At 43.7% G+C, this 24,203-nt stretch overlaps 1 protein-coding gene across 2 annotated transcripts; it reads left to right on the top strand.

Annotated features, from left to right (window-relative positions):
• Window positions 1-186: 186 nt before the first annotated feature.
• Window positions 187-24,203, top strand: ranbp10 (RAN binding protein 10). Of its 2 annotated transcripts, none has more exons than XM_076303815.1 (15): window positions 187-560; window positions 6,805-6,916; window positions 9,219-9,271; window positions 12,088-12,255; window positions 12,431-12,453; window positions 12,867-13,051; window positions 13,404-13,516; window positions 14,178-14,286; window positions 17,258-17,406; window positions 18,305-18,497; window positions 18,811-18,950; window positions 19,699-19,901; window positions 20,843-20,954; window positions 21,319-21,461; window positions 21,737-24,203. In XM_076303815.1, exons 1-14 carry the CDS (start codon window positions 362-364, stop codon window positions 21,447-21,449), a joined length of 1,890 nt encoding a protein of 629 aa, XP_076159930.1. In that variant the 5' UTR covers window positions 187-361; the 3' UTR covers window positions 21,450-21,461; window positions 21,737-24,203. The 2 variants fall into 2 exon arrangements, with proteins under 2 accessions (XP_076159930.1, XP_076159931.1); XM_076303816.1 differs by having other exon boundaries at window positions 191-560; window positions 19,699-19,844.

The following is a 24,203-nucleotide window of genomic DNA, read 5'->3' as shown; positions in this document are numbered from 1 at the left end:
TAAACATTGTTTTCAATGGATCAAGGGGGAAATGCCTTATAATCCAACCGCAATAAATAAACAAACTTTGAAACTACATTTCCAAAGCTTCATTCCACGCCCACGCTCTAAAAATGCACAGGGTATGTTCCTTCCTGGGTTCTGTAGTTGGCGTTTCATAGATATTGACAGCTCAGAATAGCACAAGGGCTTGCTTTCGACTACAGTACCCACACGGCACCGACAGTCCGACCAGCGCTACGCTGGTTATCCGGGGATATCGTACTACTGCTGTTTCTCCTCAGTCTATCTTGCTCTCTCTTTTCAGCGGATTGACACAACAGAGTAGAAAATAAGAAAATATTAACGCACAAAGCCAAAAATGGCAGAGCTTGGAGCGGGGAGCCTGCTATCGGGGGATCCTGCTTTTAACTATCAAGAGCATGAACTAAACGAACGATTGAAGCGGCTGTACCCGGCCGTGAATGAGGAAGAGACCCCCTTACCCCGATCTTGGAGCCCCAAGGATAAATACAGCTACATCGGTCTCTCTCAGAACAATCTGCGGGTGCATTACAAAGGTATAGAGACGTGACCAAATGGATATTAGTCACTTAAGTGTCATCAGATGGGCCTTGTCATTCCCGATAGCTAAGGGCGTCGTGTTTAGTTGGGTGCGATTATGTGTATGCAATCTCCCTGATCTAGTTTGAGCTGCTTTTCCTTCCCTTTGCTTTGTTTCACAAGAGGGAAGAGGAATGCCCAAATGGTTGACAGTTAGCTAGCAAACACTGACAGTACGGATATCCCAGGTCAAATGCTCAGCTCTCAAAGCTTATCATTTTCATGTAATTGGTCATCTTATTCAAGCATTTCCCTTATATTTGTATACTCCATGAATCATTTAGACTTGAGTATATTCCCGAAATGCATAGTTATCTTTGAAGCTAAACAGTGGACTGGTGAACTGTAAAATAACAAGTATTACGGTGTAGGTTTAGCTTGCAAGCTAGCTAACATCTGTAGCTGGCTTGCTATTATTGCTAACCGTTTAGCTAACATTACAGTAGCTGAAACAGGTATAGGAACGTTATATTGTATGGAGCTAGTTAGTTAGCCAGATTATGCTAACAATAAAATGAACATTACCGACGGGATATGTGTCATTCTGTATTGTTAGCGTAATGAATTGAGATTCCAATGTAGGTAGCTTTATATTAAACAAAGATAACTGTATTTACATACAAGTTATGGTTTGAAAAACATGAGCTACTTTATGATCACAACAGCATTTCAGGGCATCACAGCTATGTCAGCTCAGCTGTTTTGGCGACATTATCTTGCATTTTAATCAAAGGATGTAACCTAGTTATTATTATATAATATATACTGGCATGGACATTCGTCGACATCTTTGGAGATTAATTTAAATACCAAGGTCCTGTCATACACTGCAGCTTGGACTTTTTGCCAAATACCCGAAATGCCGATGCAAGGCCTAGGCTACTTTTTGCAGATGTCGCAGGTCGCATTTCTTTTAACTTGTGATAGCATATGTTCTGTATGGCATCTGTAAATATAATGCAATTAAATATCCTTAGTATTAACTATATATGTATTTGTAACCTACTGCCCACAATCTTGGAATACTTGATAAATCGATGGAATAATTGTATAACCCTTTTATCCAGTCTTGTAGGCTACTGACCAGTGTGTTAAGGTGGTGGTCACTACACAACATCAGTCCTGTTTGGCGAAATTATCTTATCCTTATCAGTTTGCGCTCTCTGTCTACAGAAACCCAGGCCTCTGAAAGCCTACATAGGCCTTATGCTTAAAAGCTTATTTAACTTGATTGCTGTAGGCCATGTGTTGATTCTGTTGCATCATGGACATTTGGGTAGGGTTGTCAAGTCAACAGGTTATAGGCTATGCCTCCTAGATAGAAATGTAGGTATCTGTGAATAGCATACTAAATTTGGCCTATCTCTTGTGGGCTTATGGTTGGTTGACTCTCACTGATGTAAAACATCTCAGAATGATTAGGTGTGTTTATTTCGATCAGGTCCATAGATATGAAATGGCATGGGGCAACATTGGTCTAAAAACCTTGAATCTTTTTTGAAGCCAACAATGCCAATTGTAGCCTAATAGAAACTAATTTCACAAGACTCAAACGCTCCTGTCACGGTGTTTGTTGTGAATTTGTATGACCCTCCTCCTATAAGCTTATGCATTAAGCAGTTGTCTGAACGGGGACCCATTGTGTCATTATTAACAATTTCCCTTTAATCATCTTCCTCTCCTGCTGTTTTTTTTTCCGCTCTGCCTGGTAAATCACCCTTGTGATTTTGGGAGGCTATTTTGGCCAGTGTGCCACTTTCCTCTATTCAAGGCCAGATTAGAGATGTGGAGTGTGTGTCTGTGTGTATCTGTTCACGGCCATGTGTGTGTTATGAGGCGATGAATTCTTTGATTTTATTGTCAGGGTGTGTGTGTGTTGTTTGGTCATGATTTGAAGCCTATGGTGTGGAGTTCAGTTGTTTTGCACCCAGTTATTGTTCTCCAAAGCTAATTGTTCTGACAAAGTTATTGATGTCTACACTGATCTATCCACACTCTCACATTCTTTAGCTAATGGTACAAATAAATTGTAAGGACCATGAGATCCCTGCATGAAGATAGTAGAATCTGTTCTCTGTGTGTGTGTGTGTGTGTGTATGTGTGTGTCTGTGTGTGCACGTGTGTTTGTGTAAGTGAGAGAGCGACTGAAGTGAAAGGGACTCTAGTGTCATCATGCTTGTTCTGGTGACTAGATCCTTTTGTTGGTTGTGTCACTGGACTCTTCTCTGTGAGGAGCTGCAGCTTGTTTAGCTGGACCCAGGCTGTGTGATTCCTCTGAGCGGAGTGGATAGTGTTTGTTTGCCCATAGAGGGGGAGTTTCTGTGGTCTGAGGCCACTCATGCATGTTCAGTCGGAGAGGTGACATCACCAGATTGCGTTCCCCCCTCCCCCTCACCACCCCTTTCTCCCGTCTCGCTATGTGAAACTGTAAAGCAGTGTTTGCCAACACTGTCATCACTCTACCAGTTTATTTCTCTTCCTTTGGCTGTTTTGATGTAACCTAATTGTGAATAATGGTAGGTGTGTTGAGAGTCGGCTGAGTCATCCAGCCCTCTTTATGATATCTGATCTTCTTAGTTCAGTTTAATGAGGTGGTTGGTGTGATTGACAGATAAATTGATTATGTGTGTGTGTGCATGTGTCCTCAGTGTCTGTGGAACACTGCGCTACAGACATGTTGCACAACATTTTGGTGGTGTGACACTGTAGCTGATTACAGATATCCAGGAGCACTAGAGCAAAAAGCTGCTGCTATTTTGCTGTTTTGCTAGTGAAGCGGCTGACTAGTGTCTCTGTGTACGGTAGGGCTGATATTTTGGGTAAAATACTGTATCTAATTGTGAATCTAATTGTCTAAACTGTATCTAATTGTGATTTTTTTTTTCAGTTCAATATTCACTGTAATACATTTAACAATCACAATTTTACAATCACTATGAAATATTACTTCTTGGTCAAGACTTACTACGGTACTTCTGTTTGCCTTTTTTGTTGTACATTCACTGTACTGCTGCCTATGCTGTTCGTACATGTTGATAGTGTTGCTCAGGAAGTAGGCTAAAATACTCTAAAATAACCACCATGAGCTGCACAATTAATTGTGGCATTTGCGATTTGCTAATTGCATTAGCCTAGTTCAAATTGTGGTTTCAATTAGAAATCGATTCATCTTTCAGCCTTCACATGTTCACACGTGTGTTCTTATTTAACTGACTGTCTCAGAGAGGGAGAGATCAGGCTGTTACGCAGGCTTTCTGATACAGGGTCTTCTCCCTCAGCTCTGACTTGAGCTGGTGTGTGTTGGGGTTATAAATAGATTTGCTGGGTGGAGGGGGGATGCGGGCATGCATAAGCACACACACACGTGTGTGTGTGTGAGAGGTGCACATATGTGAGCCTGTATGTTTGCATGAGTTTAAGAGAAAGGGAATCACAGTGTCTGAGTATTCTGACTGCTATTTGGTACTGTTTGAGTACTGATAGATTATAAATAGCCTATAGCTTGTTGCATGTGAGTGTCGGTTGGTGTTGTTTTTATTAGGCCTCGGCTGTAAAGGACTATGACAGTATAGCCCAATGGTCAGTAATATTGTTTCACTCATCATAGTTTATGGCAAGGGTGACAGACATTTTTTATAATGAATGGTATGAGAACTCCCTGATTTGAACAGTGTGTGGTGGTGATCTCATTCTCACACACACACACGCACACACGCACGCACGCACCATACACTCACATGCAAATTGGTAGTAGATCTGGATGGTACTAAAAGCAGAGGGGTGTCGCAGAGGAGCTGGACCTGAGGGCACAGCTGAAGCGCATGCTGAAGAATTCCACACACAGCTGCCCTCAGGCTGCAGCCGTAAGGTGTCCTGTTATCAACCAGGGCACGGAGTTTAGTTACATGAGCTACAGAGTGTAGACACACACATATACACACACACACTACACCGATAAGTATGCACTAACACTCATACAAGACAAGCACATGCCCTAACACAGGCTGACAACACATAAGCTACGTGTGCATATAAATGCCCATAATTACACACATACACACACACACACATTTTCATAGACTAGAGGCTGAGGCTACTTCCACACTATCCTGATTTTGAAAATACGTCTTCATTCACGTTTACAATTTGTAAATCTTGTCTGCACATCATTCACATAATCACTTTGGCCAAAAGAATCTGCTAAATTCCATAATCATAACAATTGCCAGCATTGTACAGATCCTACCAAAGTCAGGACGGATAATAAAGCTTGTATCTTGGTCTCCATGTTACATTCACTGCTGGCAGGCTAGATGTGTAAGTCAAAGTGAGTGATAGAGAGTTAAGAAGCATCAGACTGACAAGGCCCAATTAGGAAGGGAACATGGACTTCTACTTCATTATTTTCAGATGTTTTCAGATTCCCCTGTCACTATGAAAATGCAAAGCCGCCGTTTTCAAATCTTTCCGTTTCAGGAGCTCGGAAACACCAGAGTAGTGTAGATGAGAGGTAAAAACAGAATCACCGAAGTATTTTGCATTCAATCAACGGAATAGAGTGGATACTCTGATCCACTGGCTCCCTTAGTCTTACACTAGACACACGCATAACATGACAAACACATCTCGAAACCTTAAACTATGCCTGTACATGTTGTCGATGGCTGGTTACACTCACACGTGTCCTTAACAGGGCTGTGTGCATGGTGTACCAGCACCACCTAGAGCTGTAGCTTTTGTATGTGATGACTGTCTCACTGTGGTGTTCATGCAACAAATACAGTAACTGATGACTGGGCCTAATCCAGTCTGTGTCCTGTGCTAAGGTTATGTGTTACCAAAGCATAGGCTAATGTGTTTATACTCCTTCTGGTGAGGGGTGGGAATTAGAGATGTACAGGTTAATAGTCTGGTGACCGGAAATGGCCGATTTTTATGTGATCGGCAATGACCGGCGACCAGCCTTTTGCAACATTAAAACAAATCAAAGTTTAGCGATCATACATGATCATATGATGTCAACAAGCAGCAACATACAGAGTTGGCCTAGTAGCTCTACTCCACTTAAAAATACTCAAACTACAAACTTGGTCCAGCCTGGACCATAAAAACATAACAAACTGTTCCAGCCAGTCACCGACGAGATGCGCGTTTAGGAGAGTTTCAATTGCACGGGAGGGAGGGGGAGGGAAAAGCGAGCTAGCTCTCTGTTTTGTTTGAACGTCAACCGAAATTGCGTTACCCAACATCGCTTAGAGCACCTTTAAGGTGCAAAAAGCGTCAGAAAGGGGGTTATTTGGCGGTAATTCTTAGTACACCTAGGCCTCAGAGTCTAAAGGTAAACGTCAAGCTAAAACTAGCACTGAGCCATCCACAAGTCAGCAACCTTTATTAGCTTTTATAAGCAAGGAAAAGGGTAAAGGCATAACCAGAAAGGTAATGGAATTGATTAATTGATTGATTTTTTTGACCATTTAGATATAAAATATGAAACGGTACTCTGTGTCATACATTAAATACATAAATAGTCAGGAATGATACAATAAAACCCAAAGACTTATTTCCATTGTGGTCCCTAAGGGCAGGGGGAAAGGACAAGTGACAGCATATCACACATCAATCATCCATCATTCATTAAACAAATCCATCTGTATTATACAACAAGCAATACAATAACTAAAACCAAATAAGCAAAACCTTCAAACCCTGTTTAAAACTGCCTAAGCTTCTGACGGTCTTGCGTTGGATGAACAGCCGCTTTCTGAGGTTGAAAATCTGGAGTTATATAGTTCTATTTTATAGCGATTATCTGTTTTTGTATATTCTGTTTTGTAAAATGGTTGTTCCATAAAACAGTCCATTTAGTAGTGTGTTAATATCCCACACTGGTAAGCATTAGTTTGGTATTGCAGCTGAAGTTAGACTTAGTCTTAGTCACAAGAAGAAATATCTTGGTATATCACTGCATCAAATGTGCCCCCACCCTCATGACTGGCTATTTTGCAGAGCATTACAAATTACCTTGGAATTTTATATTCCCATATTCTGACATAGATTGTACCATATTAACTGTGTGCCTGTGTATGTCTAAAGGTCCTGTTTTGCTTATTGCTTCCAGTCAAGTACTATACTGGTGTATTTTCAGTGATGTTCATTCACTCCTTCCCTCCCTCCCTCCCTCTCCCTTTCTTTGTGCCTCAGGCCATGGAAAGAACCATAAGGATGCTGCGTCTGTGCGTGCTACTCACCCCATCCCCGCAGCTTGTGGCATCTACTACTTCGAGGTGAAGATTGTCAGCAAGGGCAGAGATGGGTAAGTTCATCTGAAGTGATTGCAGTGAGCTCAGCAGTTGGTGATCAGTGTAGAAGATTCCCTTCAAATAGATTCTCTTTCTTTTGCTATTTTGCCTTTGCTTTGACCTGACACAGTTTTTATTGCACTGATAATTTGGATTTTTTTGTTGTCCTCTGGCAGTTGACCGGTTAATAAATCACTATGGATGAAATGTAGCCAAATGAATGGCGGCTAAGTAAAACCGATCAGATTTATGGTCTCAGTGTGCAAAGTCATCTGCTGTCCTGCTGTATGGTTTTCTTAACCCAGAATGAAGGGCACTGAAATTATATATGTGAATATGATAATATGTCATTGTGGTGCAACCAACTTGCATGCTCCATTTTGAGTTGTAACATCAAAAATGACACAGTCACAGACACAGAGGATTCCAAACATTATCTGAATACCACCACAAACATCCTGGCAGGCTTCTGTGGAGGTTATTTACCCAGTAGGATTATAAACATGTCAACAGTATGGCACAGTCCTGGTTTAGAAATGGAAGAGGCATACTGTCTCCACAATGAGTAAACATGCTTGCTCCTTGGTTCTCGTGTCTGTTGAAGGAGCACAAATTGTGTTTGACAGTCCATTTGGTTACGCTTTGCTGGTTGTCATAATTCTTGGAAGGAGTTGTGTGCAGTCTTTAGTACTGGCTTGGACGTTGGAAGTTATCACCATGTGAGATCTCATCTCATCGTTAAAAGCCATAAAAATGTTTTCTGTTTACAGATAAACACAGATGCACACTCAGGCAATTCAGTGTTGTAAATAGACATTTTCTAAGTTTTTCTTTCTTTTTTTGTTAATTGCTTTTATTATATGAGGATGACCACATGACCACCAATGCTACTTTAGTAGATCAAATGTTTTATGAAAAACCATGATGGCTACCAGCATTTTTTCTGAAATAGATTTAAGTGTATTTTTCCCTTTTTGGGTTCAAATGTTTACTGGGGAAATCAGTCAAGTGTAACATAGTGCAATCTATGTAAACACTACAGTACTGTGAAAAAGTTTTAGGCACTCATTCAATTTGTTGTTTTAACAATGTAATGATGACCATATATATCTGATTAACCAGAAGATAGAGGGAATATAAAAAATAAAAAAAATCTGGGGGAAGCTGAAGCAGGTTGGTACTGGTTCTGGCTCTGACACATTGGTATGTAGTATGTGTGGTAAGTGGGAAGGAGATGACACTTTGACAGTTTGAAGATCTCATTGAAAAGCTACACCTGGAAGAGTTCATTGCTAGTGTAAAAAGCATGGGCAAAGATTTCTATTCAAAGAGCCTTGATGAGGCAAGCTGACACTGTATTACCACCTGGGAATACAATGAAGAGGGTCACCGGAGATCTACAGTATGTTTCAGGTGGCTCCTCCACTTTGTGCCATTCCAAAATGCTCTTGACACCCCCATTGTAGCTGGATCTACCAGCAGCTTCTGGCAGGCCAAGCATGCCCATCAGTGAGCTCCAACAGTGAGCACTTTAGATCAATTTATGGATGATTGGGAGTACATACGTTGAGTTGACATCAAAATCATGTCATTCGGATGTGTTTTGAGAAAGTTCGATTTTACCGTTTTTAGTCAAAACTCGTTAGCGTGGAAGTGAGAAGGGCATATTATTTCGCCGCTACAAAACGCTATTTTTATACCTCTTCTACAGTTCCAAACAACATTACACTTACGTGGTAGTGAGTAGAGGGTCCCTAAAGCCAAACCGAAGTATCCCGAGGTCTTTATGTGGTCGGATAGAGTCCAGAATGAATTTCATCAAGCCAGTACCTTTCCGGAAATGTTGCCATCTTTGCTGCCATCTTTAGGGGAAAGTCGGTAGGAGTCGATCCTATGGGGCAACATCCATGTCAACGTAAGGCACCAGTGCTTATAAAGTCAATGAAAATGTATGACAACATAAAAATGATTCCTAACAGGTATACTTATGTCTGGTCACCTCAATACTTGTAAAGAAACTGTATAAAAGTCTAATGTCAGTGGTTTACCTTTTGGTGTGAAGGCGCATCTGTTTGATGGAAGCTTAATGGAAGTTACAGTCATCAAACCAATGACAGTCATTGCATCAAACCTATCTGAGGTCTTAGTTCCCACTCCCTTTCAAGCGTTGAGATTGTTGATCGAAGCTAAAAGTATCCAAACATCTACTGTGTATAGCTGATTCCCTGTGAGTTTTGCAGTGATTTGTGGCCCTTTTCTCTGCTTTTGACCAAAGCTTATCGTGTTCCCTGCCTCTCTTCATGTGCGTGTGTGCAGGTACATGGGAATTGGCCTGTCCGCCCAGGGGGTCAACATGAACCGGCTGCCTGGTAAGTGGCGTGTGTGTGTGTGTGTGTGAATGTAGGGGCTGTAGAGGAGATCCCTCTAGGTGTCAGGGGTCACGGTGTCAGTGTCTGCATATGTGGTGGAAAGATGACGCTGAGGGGTGATCGTGGACCTCAGGGTAGTTTTTGAAAGTAGACAAACGCTTGCTCAGTCGCGCAAGCATTTAAAGCTCTTTCACTTTGATCTGGTCCCTCTGTCCACCAGGTCTCTCTTTTTATTTCCACACTTTACCTCCCTTGTTTTTGTCTCTCTTCCTCCTCGTCTTTCACTCACACCCTCTGGCTTCAACTGAACCTCTTACCAGCGAAACATGTCTGAACATGCCTGAGGAAAGCCCTCAGAGATTGAATGGTGACTTTTAACATGCAAATTCTGCCGATCGCTGTCTTCTCTCTCATCTCAGAAAGTGATACTCAAAAAAGCCAGAACAAGAGAAAAAGGTGTTTTCATAAAAGCATGTTTTTTTTCATGCTCACAGGTTTGCTGTAAAGGGAAAAGGAGCAGGCAAAATGTAGGTGTCATTAACCGAGTGTTCCTGAACAGGCTCCTCAGGCAGGGACAAACTTGAACAGTCTAGAATCTCGACGGCCTCTGCTTAATTAAGACCTATATGCCTAAAATATCAGCATTCAGAACACTGAAAGATTGAATGAACACCCATACTGTTTCCATGTATGGGACTAGAACTCTATTTTGTCCTGTGGATCTTTTGGACAGAATTTGTTAGGGTGACTGTCGGAGTGTAAGATGTGTTGTTTACCGGTGTATCACCCCCCTCCCCCCCTTATTTTTATTTGGTAATCCAGATTTTTCTCTCAATGCTTATGTATTTCATTACACATGGGTTAGATCATAATACTGATTTACTAGCACACAGAAGCTTAAGCATGACATAACAGCAATGATCTCTAGCCATGAATGCAAGGACGAGAGAGAGAGGGAGAGAGAGAGAGAGAGAGAGAGGGAGGGAGACAGGGAGGGAGGGAGGGAGGGATGTTCCTACAGAGGGGCTGATTTTTCAGGCACAGACGGAGTTCTTGTCAGCCCACTGTTCCCCCTGCCTTCCCATGTTCCTCCCGTCAGATGTTCCCTTCCCTCGCAGGCTGCCACTGGCCAATCGGACGCTCCTGGGCGCTCTGCCTCTTGTCACCTGCCCGTCGGGTTCTCCGCTGTGCCCGAGGCCAGTGGAATGCTTTCGGGCCTGTCCAGCCAGCCAATTCTGTTCGCACCTGCTGACCACAACTCATGTGCCCACTCTCCCTCTCTGCTGCCGGGCTGCTGCAGAGCGTTCTATAGGTCACGTGAAGCTCGGAATATTGTAGAAGTAGGGGACCGTGTGTACAAGCGCTTGACGGCTCCCTCATTAAAAAAGAAAAAGAATGTGTGCTTCTATGGAATGGATGGAGCCTGTTGCTGCTCGAACGTCCAATTCAGTTCTCCCGATCCAGTGTTTAGCCTATTGTTATTGTGTGTGTGTGTGTGTGTGTGTGTGTGTGTGTGTGTGTGTGTTTGTGTGAGTCCGTTTTTTGTGATGATGTTGTGTGTGTGTGTGTTTGTTTGTGTGTGTGTTTGAGTTCGACAGGGCAGTAATAGTTTTATGTGCTCCGTTGACCTCACTGCTTCTGATCCCCATAGTGGAGCCCTGCCCATTTCATTACCATGCAGGGAACACTGAGCCCAGCTTTAGGAGCAATATCCCTGTCAGGGCCACGCCGGCAGATTAATCTAATACCACACAGTTCACTCACGACCTACTTTCACCCCCCTTTTACTTGTTCTCCTCCCTTTCGCCTTCCGCCCCCCAATCCCTCCGCGTTTTGGATGGTACCGGGACAGCGGCCCAGTCTGACACGGGTCTGGGGCGGAGCTGAGCTGACCTGAGATCAGGGCCAGGAGCGGTTCTAAAGTGTGCTGCTGTATGGGTTCCCTCTGCTCCGCCGCACAGTGTGTGTTATCATTGCTTAATTGGCTATTTGGAATGAGGGCGCACACTTGACGCGCAGGAAACAGAAGCCAGTGTGTGCGTGTCACTGTGTATACTCAGCTGTGTGTCACTGTGATCCGTGCTTATAGTCCTGATGCTTCCTGATTGTGTCTGACACACACATGCACGCGCAAACACACACACACACACACACACACACACACACAGACACACACACACACAAACACACAGTCATGCCTAAGTATACACATATTCATGTGTCCTTTTGTGCATGTGTTCCTGCTCTGAGCATGGGTGAGTCATCAGTCATCACTGCTGTGCCCTCAAAAGCCCCTCAGCTCACTGAGTGGCAACTCCCTTTGGCCAGTAGGGGAAGCAGACTGTGTCTCTGTGTGTGTGTGTCTGTTTTATGTAAAGAACAGTGTGGCAGGCTTACATACAGTATCTGATACCAGGTGTGGATGTGTTTTGTGAGTGTATGTGTGCTTGAAATACTGCTGAAGCCCTCACAGTCTATTAGGTTTGTTTACACTGTCCATCCCCAGATCTTTTAAGACAAGGCCTACATTGGGTTTATGTAACGGGTAGAAATAATTTATAACTCTTGTAGCATAACAACAGCTAAGTGAGTACAGCACTTAGCCTGTGCCAGGTCAGGGGCTAACATAAAAAACTGCTAGAGTGTATGGCCTGTCCATATTGCTGAGGTAATAACTTATATAAATGTGTGTACATTTAGCAGCTGTTTGTCTTTGTTTTCCTGCAAAGGGATGTTCAGTCGTAGAAAGTTGTTTGTAATATTTACCTTTTTGCCCTTTATTTTCTTTAATTCTTCACATTATGTATTCATTACAGGATGGGACAAGCATTCATATGGTTACCATGGCGACGACGGACACTCCTTCTGCTCCTCAGGGACTGGCCAACCGTATGGCCCGACCTTCACGACGGGCGATGTCATTGGCTGCTGCGTTAACCTCATCAACAACACCTGTTTCTACACCAAGAACGGCCACAGTTTAGGTAACATTTTGCACCGTATGTTAGTGTAACATCCCCCAAACCCCCAGGGAACACCTGTCAAACAGAATCAGCCCTGTCCCTCACGTTTACTTCACCTGCGACAGCCAAACCTGCTCTTCCTGTTGGTGTAACATGTGAGGCTAAATCAGTCGTCTTTCCCTCTGTTGTCTTCTAGGTGTGGCTTTCACAGACCTCCCGGTAAGTTCTCTGGGTGTTTCTTATTTTTCACAGAGTGATTTTTTTAGAGCTGAAATTTGCTTTTTGTCCATTAATCAACAAAGTCAAGAAAACATGCCACACATAATGCTTTAAGCGACTAAGCAGATTCTGACTATGCCTGAATTCAGGTGTGGGCCAGGCTATATAAGATTTCAAAAAAATAGATCACTATCTACTATTCTACTATAGACCACAGCTTTGGAAGTTTCTGATAACTTCAGCCTCAGAAATGTTCTTGCTTTAAGCCCTGCGCATGTTCTGATTATTGGATCATATTGCCCAAGTCGTGAGTCTGTCTCATTCTGACTCTTGTCTTGCACCGTCTCTGTCTCTTTCTCTCTTTCTCTTTCCTCCACCTTTCCTCTCTCTTGGTCCTCTCTGTCACCCCACAGCCAAACCTGTATCCCACAGTTGGCCTGCAGACTCCGGGCGAGATTGTGGACGCAAACTTTGGCCAGCACCCTTTTGTTTTTGACATTGAAGACTACATGAGTGAGTGGAGGGCTAAGATCCATGGCATGATCGCGCGCTTTCCCATCGGAGAGAGGCTGGGAGAGTGGCAAGCCGTGTTGCAAAAGTACGTTTCGAGTTAATGACCTGAGTGCAGTCTCGGTTTGTCATAGGCACACAATTACACACTTATACCAGAATGGTTTGCTATAATACCTTGGAAACTCCCTACATATAAAGTCACACTTTCATACAAACTGTACTTAAAAACGTACAGTTTAACTTGCAGTTAATCGCTTAAGGGTGAAAGTCCATGTTTACAGTACTCAATACCATAGTCCATCTCCCACTTAAACGATGCAGTTAGAAACACATAGCCTCACAATATTCCTACACACTCATCCACACATGAGTTAAGAGTGTGTTAAGTCTGTTCAAATGACCTCTTTGTGTAACGGGAACATGATGTCCTCTTGCAGCATGGTGTCCAGCTACCTGGTGCACCATGGGTACTGTGCCACTGCCACAGCCTTCGCCAGAGCCACAGAGACGGTCATTCAAGAGGACCCGACTTCCATAAAAAACAGACAAAGTAAGAGCAGCCATGCCCCCCCCCCCCCAACCAAGAAGGCAGACCAAGTGTTCTCCGCTATATTTTCTGCCAAAATTACTGCCTGATACAGACAGCTGACACAGACGTTTTGGTTGTGCTTTGTCTTTCTTCACCTCTGTACGCCTCAGGCTCTCTTAACACAGAAGTGGATGAATGAGCTGTTTCTCCCGCCCCCCTCCCTCCCTCTCTCTCTCTCTCTCTCTCTCTCTCTTTCTCTCTTTCTCGTGACCAGATGTAGAAAATAACGGTTTTGATGCCAAGTTGATGTTTGTCTTCCTGTCTGTGTTCTTTCTGTGTTCTTTGTGTGTGTGTGTGTGTGCGTGTGTGTGTGTGTGTGTGTGTGTGTGTGTGCGTGCGTGTGTGTGTGTGTGTGTGTGTGTGTTTTAATGTAGGGGTACAAAAATAAACCTGTTTTGTTTGGTTTTGGTATGTATACATATATTTCAGTAGAGGCTAAGTATGTTATTATTTACCATTATTTACCTTGTTTCATGGCACAATAATCTGTAAATGTATTTAGAATAGTATAATAAACATTTGAAAATTCAAGGTGTCCATAGATTTGCAAATAAAGGGGTTATTGAAGTCTCTCATGACAAAAATCTCTCTCTCCCTCTCTCTCTCTCTCTCTCCTGTGCAGGAATACAGAAGCTGGTTCTGGCGGGGCGTGTAGGAGAGGCTATAGAAGCCACACAGCAGCTGTATCCCGGCCTGCTAGAACACAACCCCAATTTACTCTTCATGTTAAAGTGAGTAGTATTCCAGGGAGCTCTGACCACAGCTCCTCTCTGCCCTCCCTGCCCACTGCACTGGAGCTTGCCAGTGACCAAATGTCCTGTCACTAGTTTCCATGTAGGGTGCGCCTTGAGCTGGTGCTAGTGTGAAATCTACTGACACACACACACACACACACACACACACGCTCATGCTCTCCCATTGAGTGTCGGACATCCTACTGATTTCTCAGAAGCAGCACAGCTTGCGAAGTACACAAACACCAAACACAACAGCGCTCCCTCTGCTCTCTGGACGGGAGCCCAGCTGTGTGTTTGTGCTACAAAGACATTAGATCACGCTAATCAACTGGGTGACCCTCTCCCGAGAGAGAGAGAGAGAGAGAGAGAGAGAGAGAGAGAGAGAGAAAGAGAAAGAGAAAGAGATACGCTTGGAGGCATGGGTCGGAAAACACTGGAGCTTCTTGTGTGGCAGCCGCCGTCGCTAACGAGGGGTCAGGGTGACCCAGGGGTCGCGGCATGCCGTGTACACGGATCCTGTGCTTGGACACGGTCTGCCAAGAGTTAGTGCTGAATTAGCATCTGCTTGTTTCTGACTCTTGTTTTCTGGCTGCAGCTGAAGCCCATCATGTAGCCGTGTGTGTGTGTGTGTGTGTGTGTGTGTGTGTGTGTGTGTGTGTGTGTGTGTGTGTGTGTGTGTGTGTGTGTGTGTGTGTGTGTGTGTGTGTGTGTGTGTGTGTGTGTGTGTGTGTGTGTGTGTGTGTGTGTGTGTGTGTGTGTGTGTGTGTGTGTGTGTGTGTGTGTGTGTGTGTGTGTGGTTGGTTGTCTCTGCCGAATGCTGCATCGTATTTTTGGAGAATGCAGTGTGCTGTCAGACTGTTTGTGTTTCTGCTGCTGGCGGTCCCATAAATGCGGGTGCTCAACCTGAGCTTGTCACTCTGAGATTGAGTTTCTCACCTGCTGCATGATTCAGCAGAGCTCATGGAGGCCACAGGCCGCTCACACCCCACGCTACTACGCCACCACGCTGAATGTAGTAGTGTCCTTGAAACAGTCCCTGAAAGCACTGCAGCATAGGGGTGTAAGAAAATATGGATAAAATTGAATATCACGATTTAGTTTACATGCAAGTGCTTTATTTTGTGATTGACATTGGCAGAACTGTACTGTACAGTGTACTGAATTGTTTGTCTAAAGCAGACTTTTTTTACTTACATTTTATGCGTATCGCCTTTCGCACAGTATTGAAATATATTGAATCGTAACCCATGTATCTTGATATGTATCGTATCACCAGATTTTGGCCAATACACAGCCCTACTACCGCATATGTGCCTTTTCGCAAAACACAGGGTTGTGCGATTCATGGTAAGTAATCTATTGGTGCTTTGACATGCGTACGATGGAGCTGTATGTAATATATTTTACATGTTACAAGAGAACACATGGAGATGACTTTTGAGAGATACTTACTGGCAATAGTAATAAAATCCCTTGCTGACAAGGCATCACTCCCATGTGTACAGCCAGTCTCAAGACCAGTGGTCACCCGCACCCCTATGCTCCTCTATGCTGAACATAAAAAGTAGTCCCTGATAAAACTGTGGAAGGAGAAACACTGTAGCATGTGTCTTTTTACACCATCCAGGGTTTCTGAAGCTATATGGATGTTCTGTGATTCATGCAAAGTGATCTACAAATCGTGGCCTTCTCATGCATAGTCTGGTAGACTGTTACTTTGTTACAAGAGTACACATCTGGAGATGACTTGTTGAGATGCTAGTTGGGGATGGCAACAAGATCGTGTTCTGACAAGGGATCACCTTCAGGCATGCAACCACAGTCACAGAGGAGTATGCTACAGTTTCACTTTTTAATCACAACCTTGACTTTGAGCCATACCATCCGGAGACATTGGATAGGTTTACAATTTTTCAAACTGCTGTATAATCAGTCCCCCTTGCATTCTAGCCAAATCCTATCACTGTCGAAAATATAGCCTCCTTTGTGGTCAGACATGTAATATGAAACGCTATCCTTTTTTGCACTGGAATGTATGTTATGTGAAGATTTACACTGAGTGGTTCACTGAAATGAACAATTGCATGTGTGGCATACTCTAAACCCTCTTTTTAGTCCTATCTATTTGAGTTAAAAAAAAAAAAAAAAAAAAATTCAGTTTAGAAACGAGAGAGGACTATTTGCTTCGTTGTCTGTTTTAAAGCATGTTCACATTTGAGTGCATTTCCCCACTGGAGTGATATTTCAGCCTCTGGTATCAGTTTATGTATAATAGGGTTGCGCTCCAGCAGACAGAGATACTGCAGAGCCAGAGAACTATGGGAACAGTGGGCCTTAGTCACTGCTAAAGATTTTAGACAAATGGAAATTGGATATCAAGAAGATATTGAATAGGTGAATAGATCGCAGTGTGTCTGGCCCATTCAGATACACTTAGGAATGAATTACACTTCCAAACAATGTCTCCCAGAGATATGGACTTTTTAAATGTTCTGTTGGTCACAGAGCTTTGAGTCCACTACAAACTGGGTATTGTTGGAAAGACCGTGTTAAATGAGGAGTTCGTCCCAGGTGGCTCTAGTATTGTTTTTTTTTTTTATGGTCTGACTGACTCTCTGGGCAGAGGATGGTCCCATCTGTTTTGGTGTCAGTTTACAGTAAATCTCAGTGTGCGTCAACCTCTCCTTCTTCGCAGTGGAGATGGCGGCAGTGGCTCAGGAGGTCCAGCAGTTGTTCGGCCCGAGCCTGGCTCCTCCTGACCCCGTTGAATTGTCCTTGACAGATAACCCTAAACTACTCAGGTTGGCGCCTCGTATGGCAGCCACCGCCATCGGTACATGTGTTTGTATGTGAATGGGTGAAGGTGAGGGCATGACATAGTAGTGCTTGGAGTGCTCAGTGGAGTACAAAAGTGCTTTAGAAATGCAGTCCATTGACCGTTCCATTCTCTCCCCTTTGCCCACAGGTGTCGGCAGTTTGTGGAGATGGTGAACGGTACAGACAGTGAGGTACGTTGCTTTAGCGTGCGCTCGCCCAAATCCCAGGACAGCTACCCCGGGTCCCCCTGCCCGAGCCCCCGACATGGGGCCATCAACCCCCACCTGCACAGCACAGGTAAGCCCAAGCACCACCTGCACCTGCCACAGGGCACGTCTGCGTTCCTCACGCTTTGTTGGGGTGTACAGAGAGAAATATAGCTAGGACACTCAAACATCTCAGACCCCCGTCAAGCCTGAATGCCATATCTCATGTATATCAGATATGCTCCAAAAACGTCTTCCTTTGCTCATGCCACACCTTTTCACCAAGGTTCATGAGGATCAGGCCAATAATTGTTCTGTAATCCTGCTACCAGACAAATAGACAAACTGCACCGAAAATATAGCCCCCTTGGTGGAGGTAATGATAGCGTTATAGAGTCTGTTTGTCATCTATAATTACCTGAGTCCTGTTATTTGAGTAGCAATAGCTGTAAGACTCATGGATAGTGCTACTATTGCAGTATTTTCTTCCACTTAGACCCTACTAGTTCATCTGTATAATTATGTTCTATACTCGCCATCTGAGAAGCAGCATTAGAATAGATGTGTTTCAGTATTGTGCAAAATTGGTATTGTAATTCTGCTTCCTGTTTGCTACCTCAATTGAAATACAAGTGAAGTGAAATTCAAGAATTGAATTGGAATTTAAGAGCCAGTTTCAGAATTTTGCACAACCCTGATGTGTTGGTGTTGAATTGGAAAACATTGTATTGACGTGGACTTTTTAACTATGCAATATTTATTGGATAGTATACTAAGCATATTCATGGTATATTCATCCATAATTGCTTGGCACATGGTACTTTCATCCATACATGAATTCATCCATACGCATTTGTGTATCCCAGTCCGCCATACTGGTGTGCTGTACCCATATAGAAAGGAATCTAATGAAACATTCATCTAAATGTCTGTCAATGGTTCACACTGGTAGGCTGTACGTCATCTGCCTGCTGTAATGTCCCACGCAGGTGCAGACAGCCCCACATGCAGTAATGGGGTCACCCCTCCCAGCAAAAGCAAGAGCCACAACAAATACCCGGGCGTCAGCTCAGCCTCTTCCTCCTCCTCGTCCTCCCCCTCCTCGGTCAACTACTCTGAGACAAACTCCACCGACTCCACCAAGTCCCAGCCTCACAGTGCCACAAGCAACCAGGAGACCAGGTGGGTCAAAAGGGCCCTGTGTGTGTGTGCGTGTGTGTGTGTGGTGCGTGCGTGCGCGTGTGCTAATGTCATGTAATGGTAATTGGGTTTATATTGGGTCTGAGTGTTATGAGTGTCATACTGTGTGTGTTTGTGAGTTTGTGTGTGTGCCAATGTCATGTAATGCTAATTGGGTTTATATTGGGACTGAGTGTTATGAACGTCAATGTCATACCGTGTGTATGTGTGTGTGTGTGTCTGTGTGTGTGTGTGTGTGTGTGTGTGTGTGTGTGTGTGTGTGTGTGTGTGTGTGTGTGGGGGGTGTATTCACCAGCGACAGTGAGATGGAGATCGAGGCAGAGCACTACAGTAACGGAGTGACTGAGAACTCATCCGCCCGGATCATGAATGGCACCTACAAACACCAGGAGATCCTACAGGCTGATGAGAACAGCCTGGGCAATGGTGTGGCAGGTATGTGCCTGAATACACAGTTATACATCAATATACCATTACATGCGTGTTTATACGTACACATACCGGTACATACATGCCCTGACACACACATTCCGCAGGCCATCACTCTGACTCCTGCTACCTCTGGCCTTGTATTGGAAGCTGCTGAATTAAGTTGTTTTAAAATGCTGTTTGTCACCAAGGTTACTGAGACTTTATTTATGACCCTCTCTGGCCAGAGTACACGTGGCTCAAAAGAACAGAATGTTTCTGTGGCAGGAAGTTGTTTTTATTTGGTGTGCCTGTTTGCCAGGATGCATGTTTTGTGTGTAACAGAAACCTTGTTTTTGGAATGGCAGCCATGTGCAGGCTAGACCTCGGTGTCAGATGTTGAAAGCTGTTTAGTCACCATATCGATGCTTTTAAAGTAGTCTTAATTGTAAAATCCAGCTTTGAAGTCAATAACATGATGTTAAACGGTTTATTAAGGATCACACGGCCTCTTTTGAGTGCATGCTTTTAGTTTAGTTTATATATTATTATTTTAACATTCAGCAATTTATGTACTACTAACGTAATTATATTTAAAAAGTTTGATATTTGATAATTACAATATACAGTACCACTACTACTACTACTACTACTACTACTACTACTACTACTACTACTACTACTACTACTACTACCACCACCACCAGCACTGTAATCCATAATTGACCTTAGCCTTCAGTGGAGCTCCATGACCTTCTGCCTCTGTCCCCTCCAGATGATAACTGCCCCTCCAGACAGCTGTGTGGGGGCAACCAGGCGGCCACAGAGAGGATGATCCAGTTTGGCCGCGAGTTGCAGGCCCTCAGTGAGCAGCTGTGCCGGGAGTATGGCAAGAACGCCACCCACAAAAAGATGCTGCAGGTAGGAGAGACGCGTGGGGAGTACGGCAAGAACAGCACCCACAGAAAGATACTGCAGGTAGGAGAGACGCTGGGGAGAGATGGAGGGATATGGGAGGCAGGAGGAGGGATGGAATGATAGACAGATGGAAATTGTAGAAAAGAGAGAAGAAGTGAATGAGAAGAGAATAAGGAACAGTGTCAGGATAGGATGGATGGATGGAACAGAGGAAGGGAGAGAGGAGGAGTGCAGAGGAAAAGCTCCACTCAGTGAGGGTGCTGCAGGTTGGAGTGACGGAAGGAGGGGGAGAAGCGCAAAATGAATGAATAGAAAGAAGAGTTAAAATGAGAGAGAGAGAGAGAGAGAGAGAGAGAGATAGGGTGGCTTGAAGTGCAGATGTTCTATAAGAAGGCTTCCACACATACACAAAGGTCCTCAGCTAGTCCTTTGCTATAACTGCCTTCAAAAGAAGGTGTAGGAGGGAGAAGGAGAAGGAAGAGGAGGAGGAAGAGAGAGGAAAGGGGAAAAGTAAGGCAGAACAAGGAGTGGTGGAGATTGTAAAAAGGGGAGGGAAGGAAAGGAGTCAAAGTGGAAAATGTCTTTCAGAAGATGATGGAACACACACTCACACACTCACACACACACACACACACACACACACACACGGTCACAGAAACACTGACATGAGCTCTGGAGTCACATTCCATTCTGTGGCACATCACTTCACTCTGTGCCTCAAAATCACTCATCAGCGGCAGTCTGGTGCTTCTCATCAGAAATGGCTAATCTGTCTAGAAATAGATCGCCCCGTTCCTGACAGCATGCTAATCCTCTGCCAGCACAGTTGTGTATGTTTTTTTTTTTTTTTTTTTTTTTTTTTAAATCAGGCTTCTCTGAGGCCAGCCCTCACTGAGGACTTGCGTATTAGTGTCATAACCGCAACTGTGTGTGTGTGTGTGTGTGTGTGTGTGTGTGTGCGCATTTGTTTGTGTTTATATGTTTTGTGTATGTTTTGTCAGGATGCCTTCAGTCTCCTGGCATACTCAGACCCTTGGAACTGCCCGGTGGGTCAGCAGCTTGACCCCACACAAAGAGAGGCCATCTGCTCCGCACTCAACAGCGCCATCCTGGGTAAGTTCACACACACTCACACGCACGCTGACTTATACACTCACTCGCTCATACAACCTCATATACTCACAACACACACAAAATCTACTGACATTCACAATGATTCACTTGAGACCACCATCAAAGACCATGTCAATGACAGTCTTCATAGTCCTCCTCAAGTCTCCAAGCTGGTTCCTGCTTACCTTCCCCCTGGCACCAGTCAAACAGCAGTGCCATAGATGGGCAATGCCATAAATGGGCCGTGCCACATGCCCATCATAGGCCTACTTGTCTTTTTTTTTTTGGTTGCTGATGTGTCCTGCTGTGGCTCACTGACCCACTCCTGCCATGTGTGTGTGTGTGTGTGTGTCCACATCCACAGAGTCCCAGAACCTGCCCAAGCAGCCGCCTCTGATGCTGGCACTGGGCCAGGCCACCGAGTGTGTGCAGCTCATGGCCCGAGTCCGCTCCGGATCCTGCTCCTTCGCCAGAGTGGACAGCTTTTTGCACTAGCACCCCGTCAAGGTGAGATGATGAGCATGTAAACACACACTACACATACACATACACCAACGAACAGCAATATCAACTGTAAAATGGGCTCTTGTTATTAGGAGGCATGTTGATTCATCCTCTGTTGTCTAGAAAGATCTATGTTTTAATTGTTTCTGTTTTTTACATATAATGTCAAGGGAGTCTATATGCTACCAACATTTCCAATTATGTTTGCCGTTGTGGCTTTTGAGAAGAAATATTCTAATTTCAGCCCTCAGTACATGAGTGATGGCTGTGTTTCACAGGCAATGTTCAGGACCGCTAAGAAGAGGACCTTTCCAGTTGGTTGCCATGGGGACAGCACGCGTTTTGAATTGGTGTGTGGCTTGCCGTTTGCCAGAGGCAGTTGGGCAGAGGAATGCGCAGAGCAGGAGAAGAGAGGCTTCTTTTTAATTTAGTATTATCAAATACAAAAAAATGTGTGACACTATTTAAAGATAATTAATTATTATTCTGTTTCTCTAGTCTTTTTTTTTTTTTAGTTTATATTTTGTCAGTTGGTTGTGCTCACTTTGGAAACCAATCTAATTCCGTTTTTCTTTCTTTTTTTAAAGGGGTGGATTCCCCACATAGTATTTTTAAATGTATTCCATATCAAGGATCTCCATTAGCAACTCTGTTGTGACAACAAGTGACATAGTCCGGTTTCTCTCACTCAGGACTCAGGTATTCAGACTCATTATGGCATTGGGGTATTGCACAGAGGTATATCTAGCAGTAAAAAAAAACTCTGTCAAGTAGTCCATGCTCAAGTGATTTGAATAAAAAGAAAAAAATATGTCCTCAGTAGCTTACTATGGGCATTCAGTGGGGTGGCCCAAAATAGTTCCGGGTGCTGTTCATCAACTGATATGTGTGAGTGAGAGTGCACAAGGCTAAGATTATGTCATGCTCCCCCCTTCTTCTGAGGGAAGCGTCTTAGGCACCAGCTATTACAGGCCACTGTCAGAGGGTGGCGCCACCAACCTAAGAGTAAATCAGATTTATGTGAAGGATATTTTTAATTGTGTTCATTTCAGGGGGTGATGACCTCAACATTATAGAGAGTTTACCTTTGATTTATTAAAATGAGAGGTCATCGTTATACGCTGAAGTGCAGAAATAAGTTTAAAATCCATTATTTCAGGCCATATGGAAAACCCCCTGTGGTGTTTGCGTGCTAATATTAAAGGATTGAAAAAAGATTACATGGCTAATAGTTGGCTCACTCATTTGATGCAATGACTATTATAGTTGTGCACTGACCTGTTATGAACAACTAAACCATGATGGCCCTACTTATATATTCTTAGCAGATGATCAGGCCATGGCAGTACAGACTAAAGCTGCTATGGAGGTACAACCCTGTGGTGGGAGTCACCAAATTACCAAATGTCCCTGGAGATTGGATAACGGTGCTCTTTGCAGAACGCTCATTCTGCATTCCTATCAGTTTCTGACTTTTTGTGGCTTATTAAGTCCGGAAAAAGATATATATTGTTTGAAATATTAAGTAGGTACATACTAGTGTTAGATTGGTTTGAGTTACCTCCCTGGATTTAACAACATCCACACAAGTAAGGCTCTGTGCAAATGCAATTTCTCAACCAATAAATCATGAGGTCATATCTTATTTATGCTGATATGCCTAGCAGAATATTCTTTAAAGGGTCAGGCATTGACCTGACCTGTATCCTGTTTTGATTCGGCCCTTATCTGTATCAATCAGAATTTCTCTAGTCTGCTGTCATCCGGGCTCACACCCCTACCACCCCCTTTTGGCCTTCACAAGCTCTGTTGCTACCTTGGCAATGTAAACACTGACTCGGTCACGATGGGACACGTGGCTACAACCTCATTCATTTGTTTGATTTCATGGTGTATGTATGCAGCCACGGTTTAAATCTGTTGCTTTTCATTTACATTCTTTTTCATCTCTCTCTCTCTCTCTCTCTCTTACTTGTACCTTGTTCTTATTAACTGACTGTCTTTTAGCACACAGAACAGAAAAGAGACTTTTAATCGATGTATAAACCCAGTATTTCGCCCACCCAGCAGGAGGTGCTCCACTGTGTTGAATGTAGCTTAGCCGGTCATTTCTGTTCTTAGTTGCTGTTATTTTTATTATTTCTTCAAGTTTGCTGCTGGCCTCCTTGAGATTGTTTGTTACACCCACATATGGACATTGTCTCTCACACACACACTCACATACACACCTGTTCTGACGTTGCATTGATGTTACACCTATATTTCAGTTATACCTCACGTTTGTTGGCAACCATGTAATGCTTGTTTGTATCACATAGATCATAAGCTTAGGGGGGTTTTAAGATGGGGAGGTGGGAGCGGGCCTCATCCACAGTAGCATATGTTTGGTATCAGTTCACCCCTCGTAGGATAACGTGTCCTTCAAATACAGAGTTCCCAAACTTCTCCAGAGAGAGAGAAGAAAAGAGAACAGCTATGAACACTGCATTTTAGACCATTCCCCCATTTCCACGTAACAAGTTTAAATCATTTAATAATAGGAGCTAAAAGCCAAAAAAGACATGTTGGTATGTCTTTGAAAGGTATACTCTCAAGACTGCGAATCCCTTTTCTCCTTGTGTGATGATATCTGAAGTTCTGAGGCATTTCTTTTCTTTTTCTTTATTTTATATAAAACAAACCACCCATACCAATCCTCAGTAATGTTCAGTTGAGATGATGTGTGAATAAAGTTTAACTCCAGTA

Source organism: Alosa pseudoharengus, unplaced genomic scaffold (genome assembly GCF_046254945.1).
Source record: "Alosa pseudoharengus isolate Yale_2024_CS ecotype anadromous, Long Island Sound unplaced genomic scaffold, YU_APseudo_1.1 YU_APseudo_1.1_scf_10, whole genome shotgun sequence".
NCBI lineage: Eukaryota > Metazoa > Chordata > Actinopteri > Clupeiformes > Clupeidae > Alosa > Alosa pseudoharengus.
This window is presented reverse-complemented; position numbering and strand designations above follow the sequence as displayed.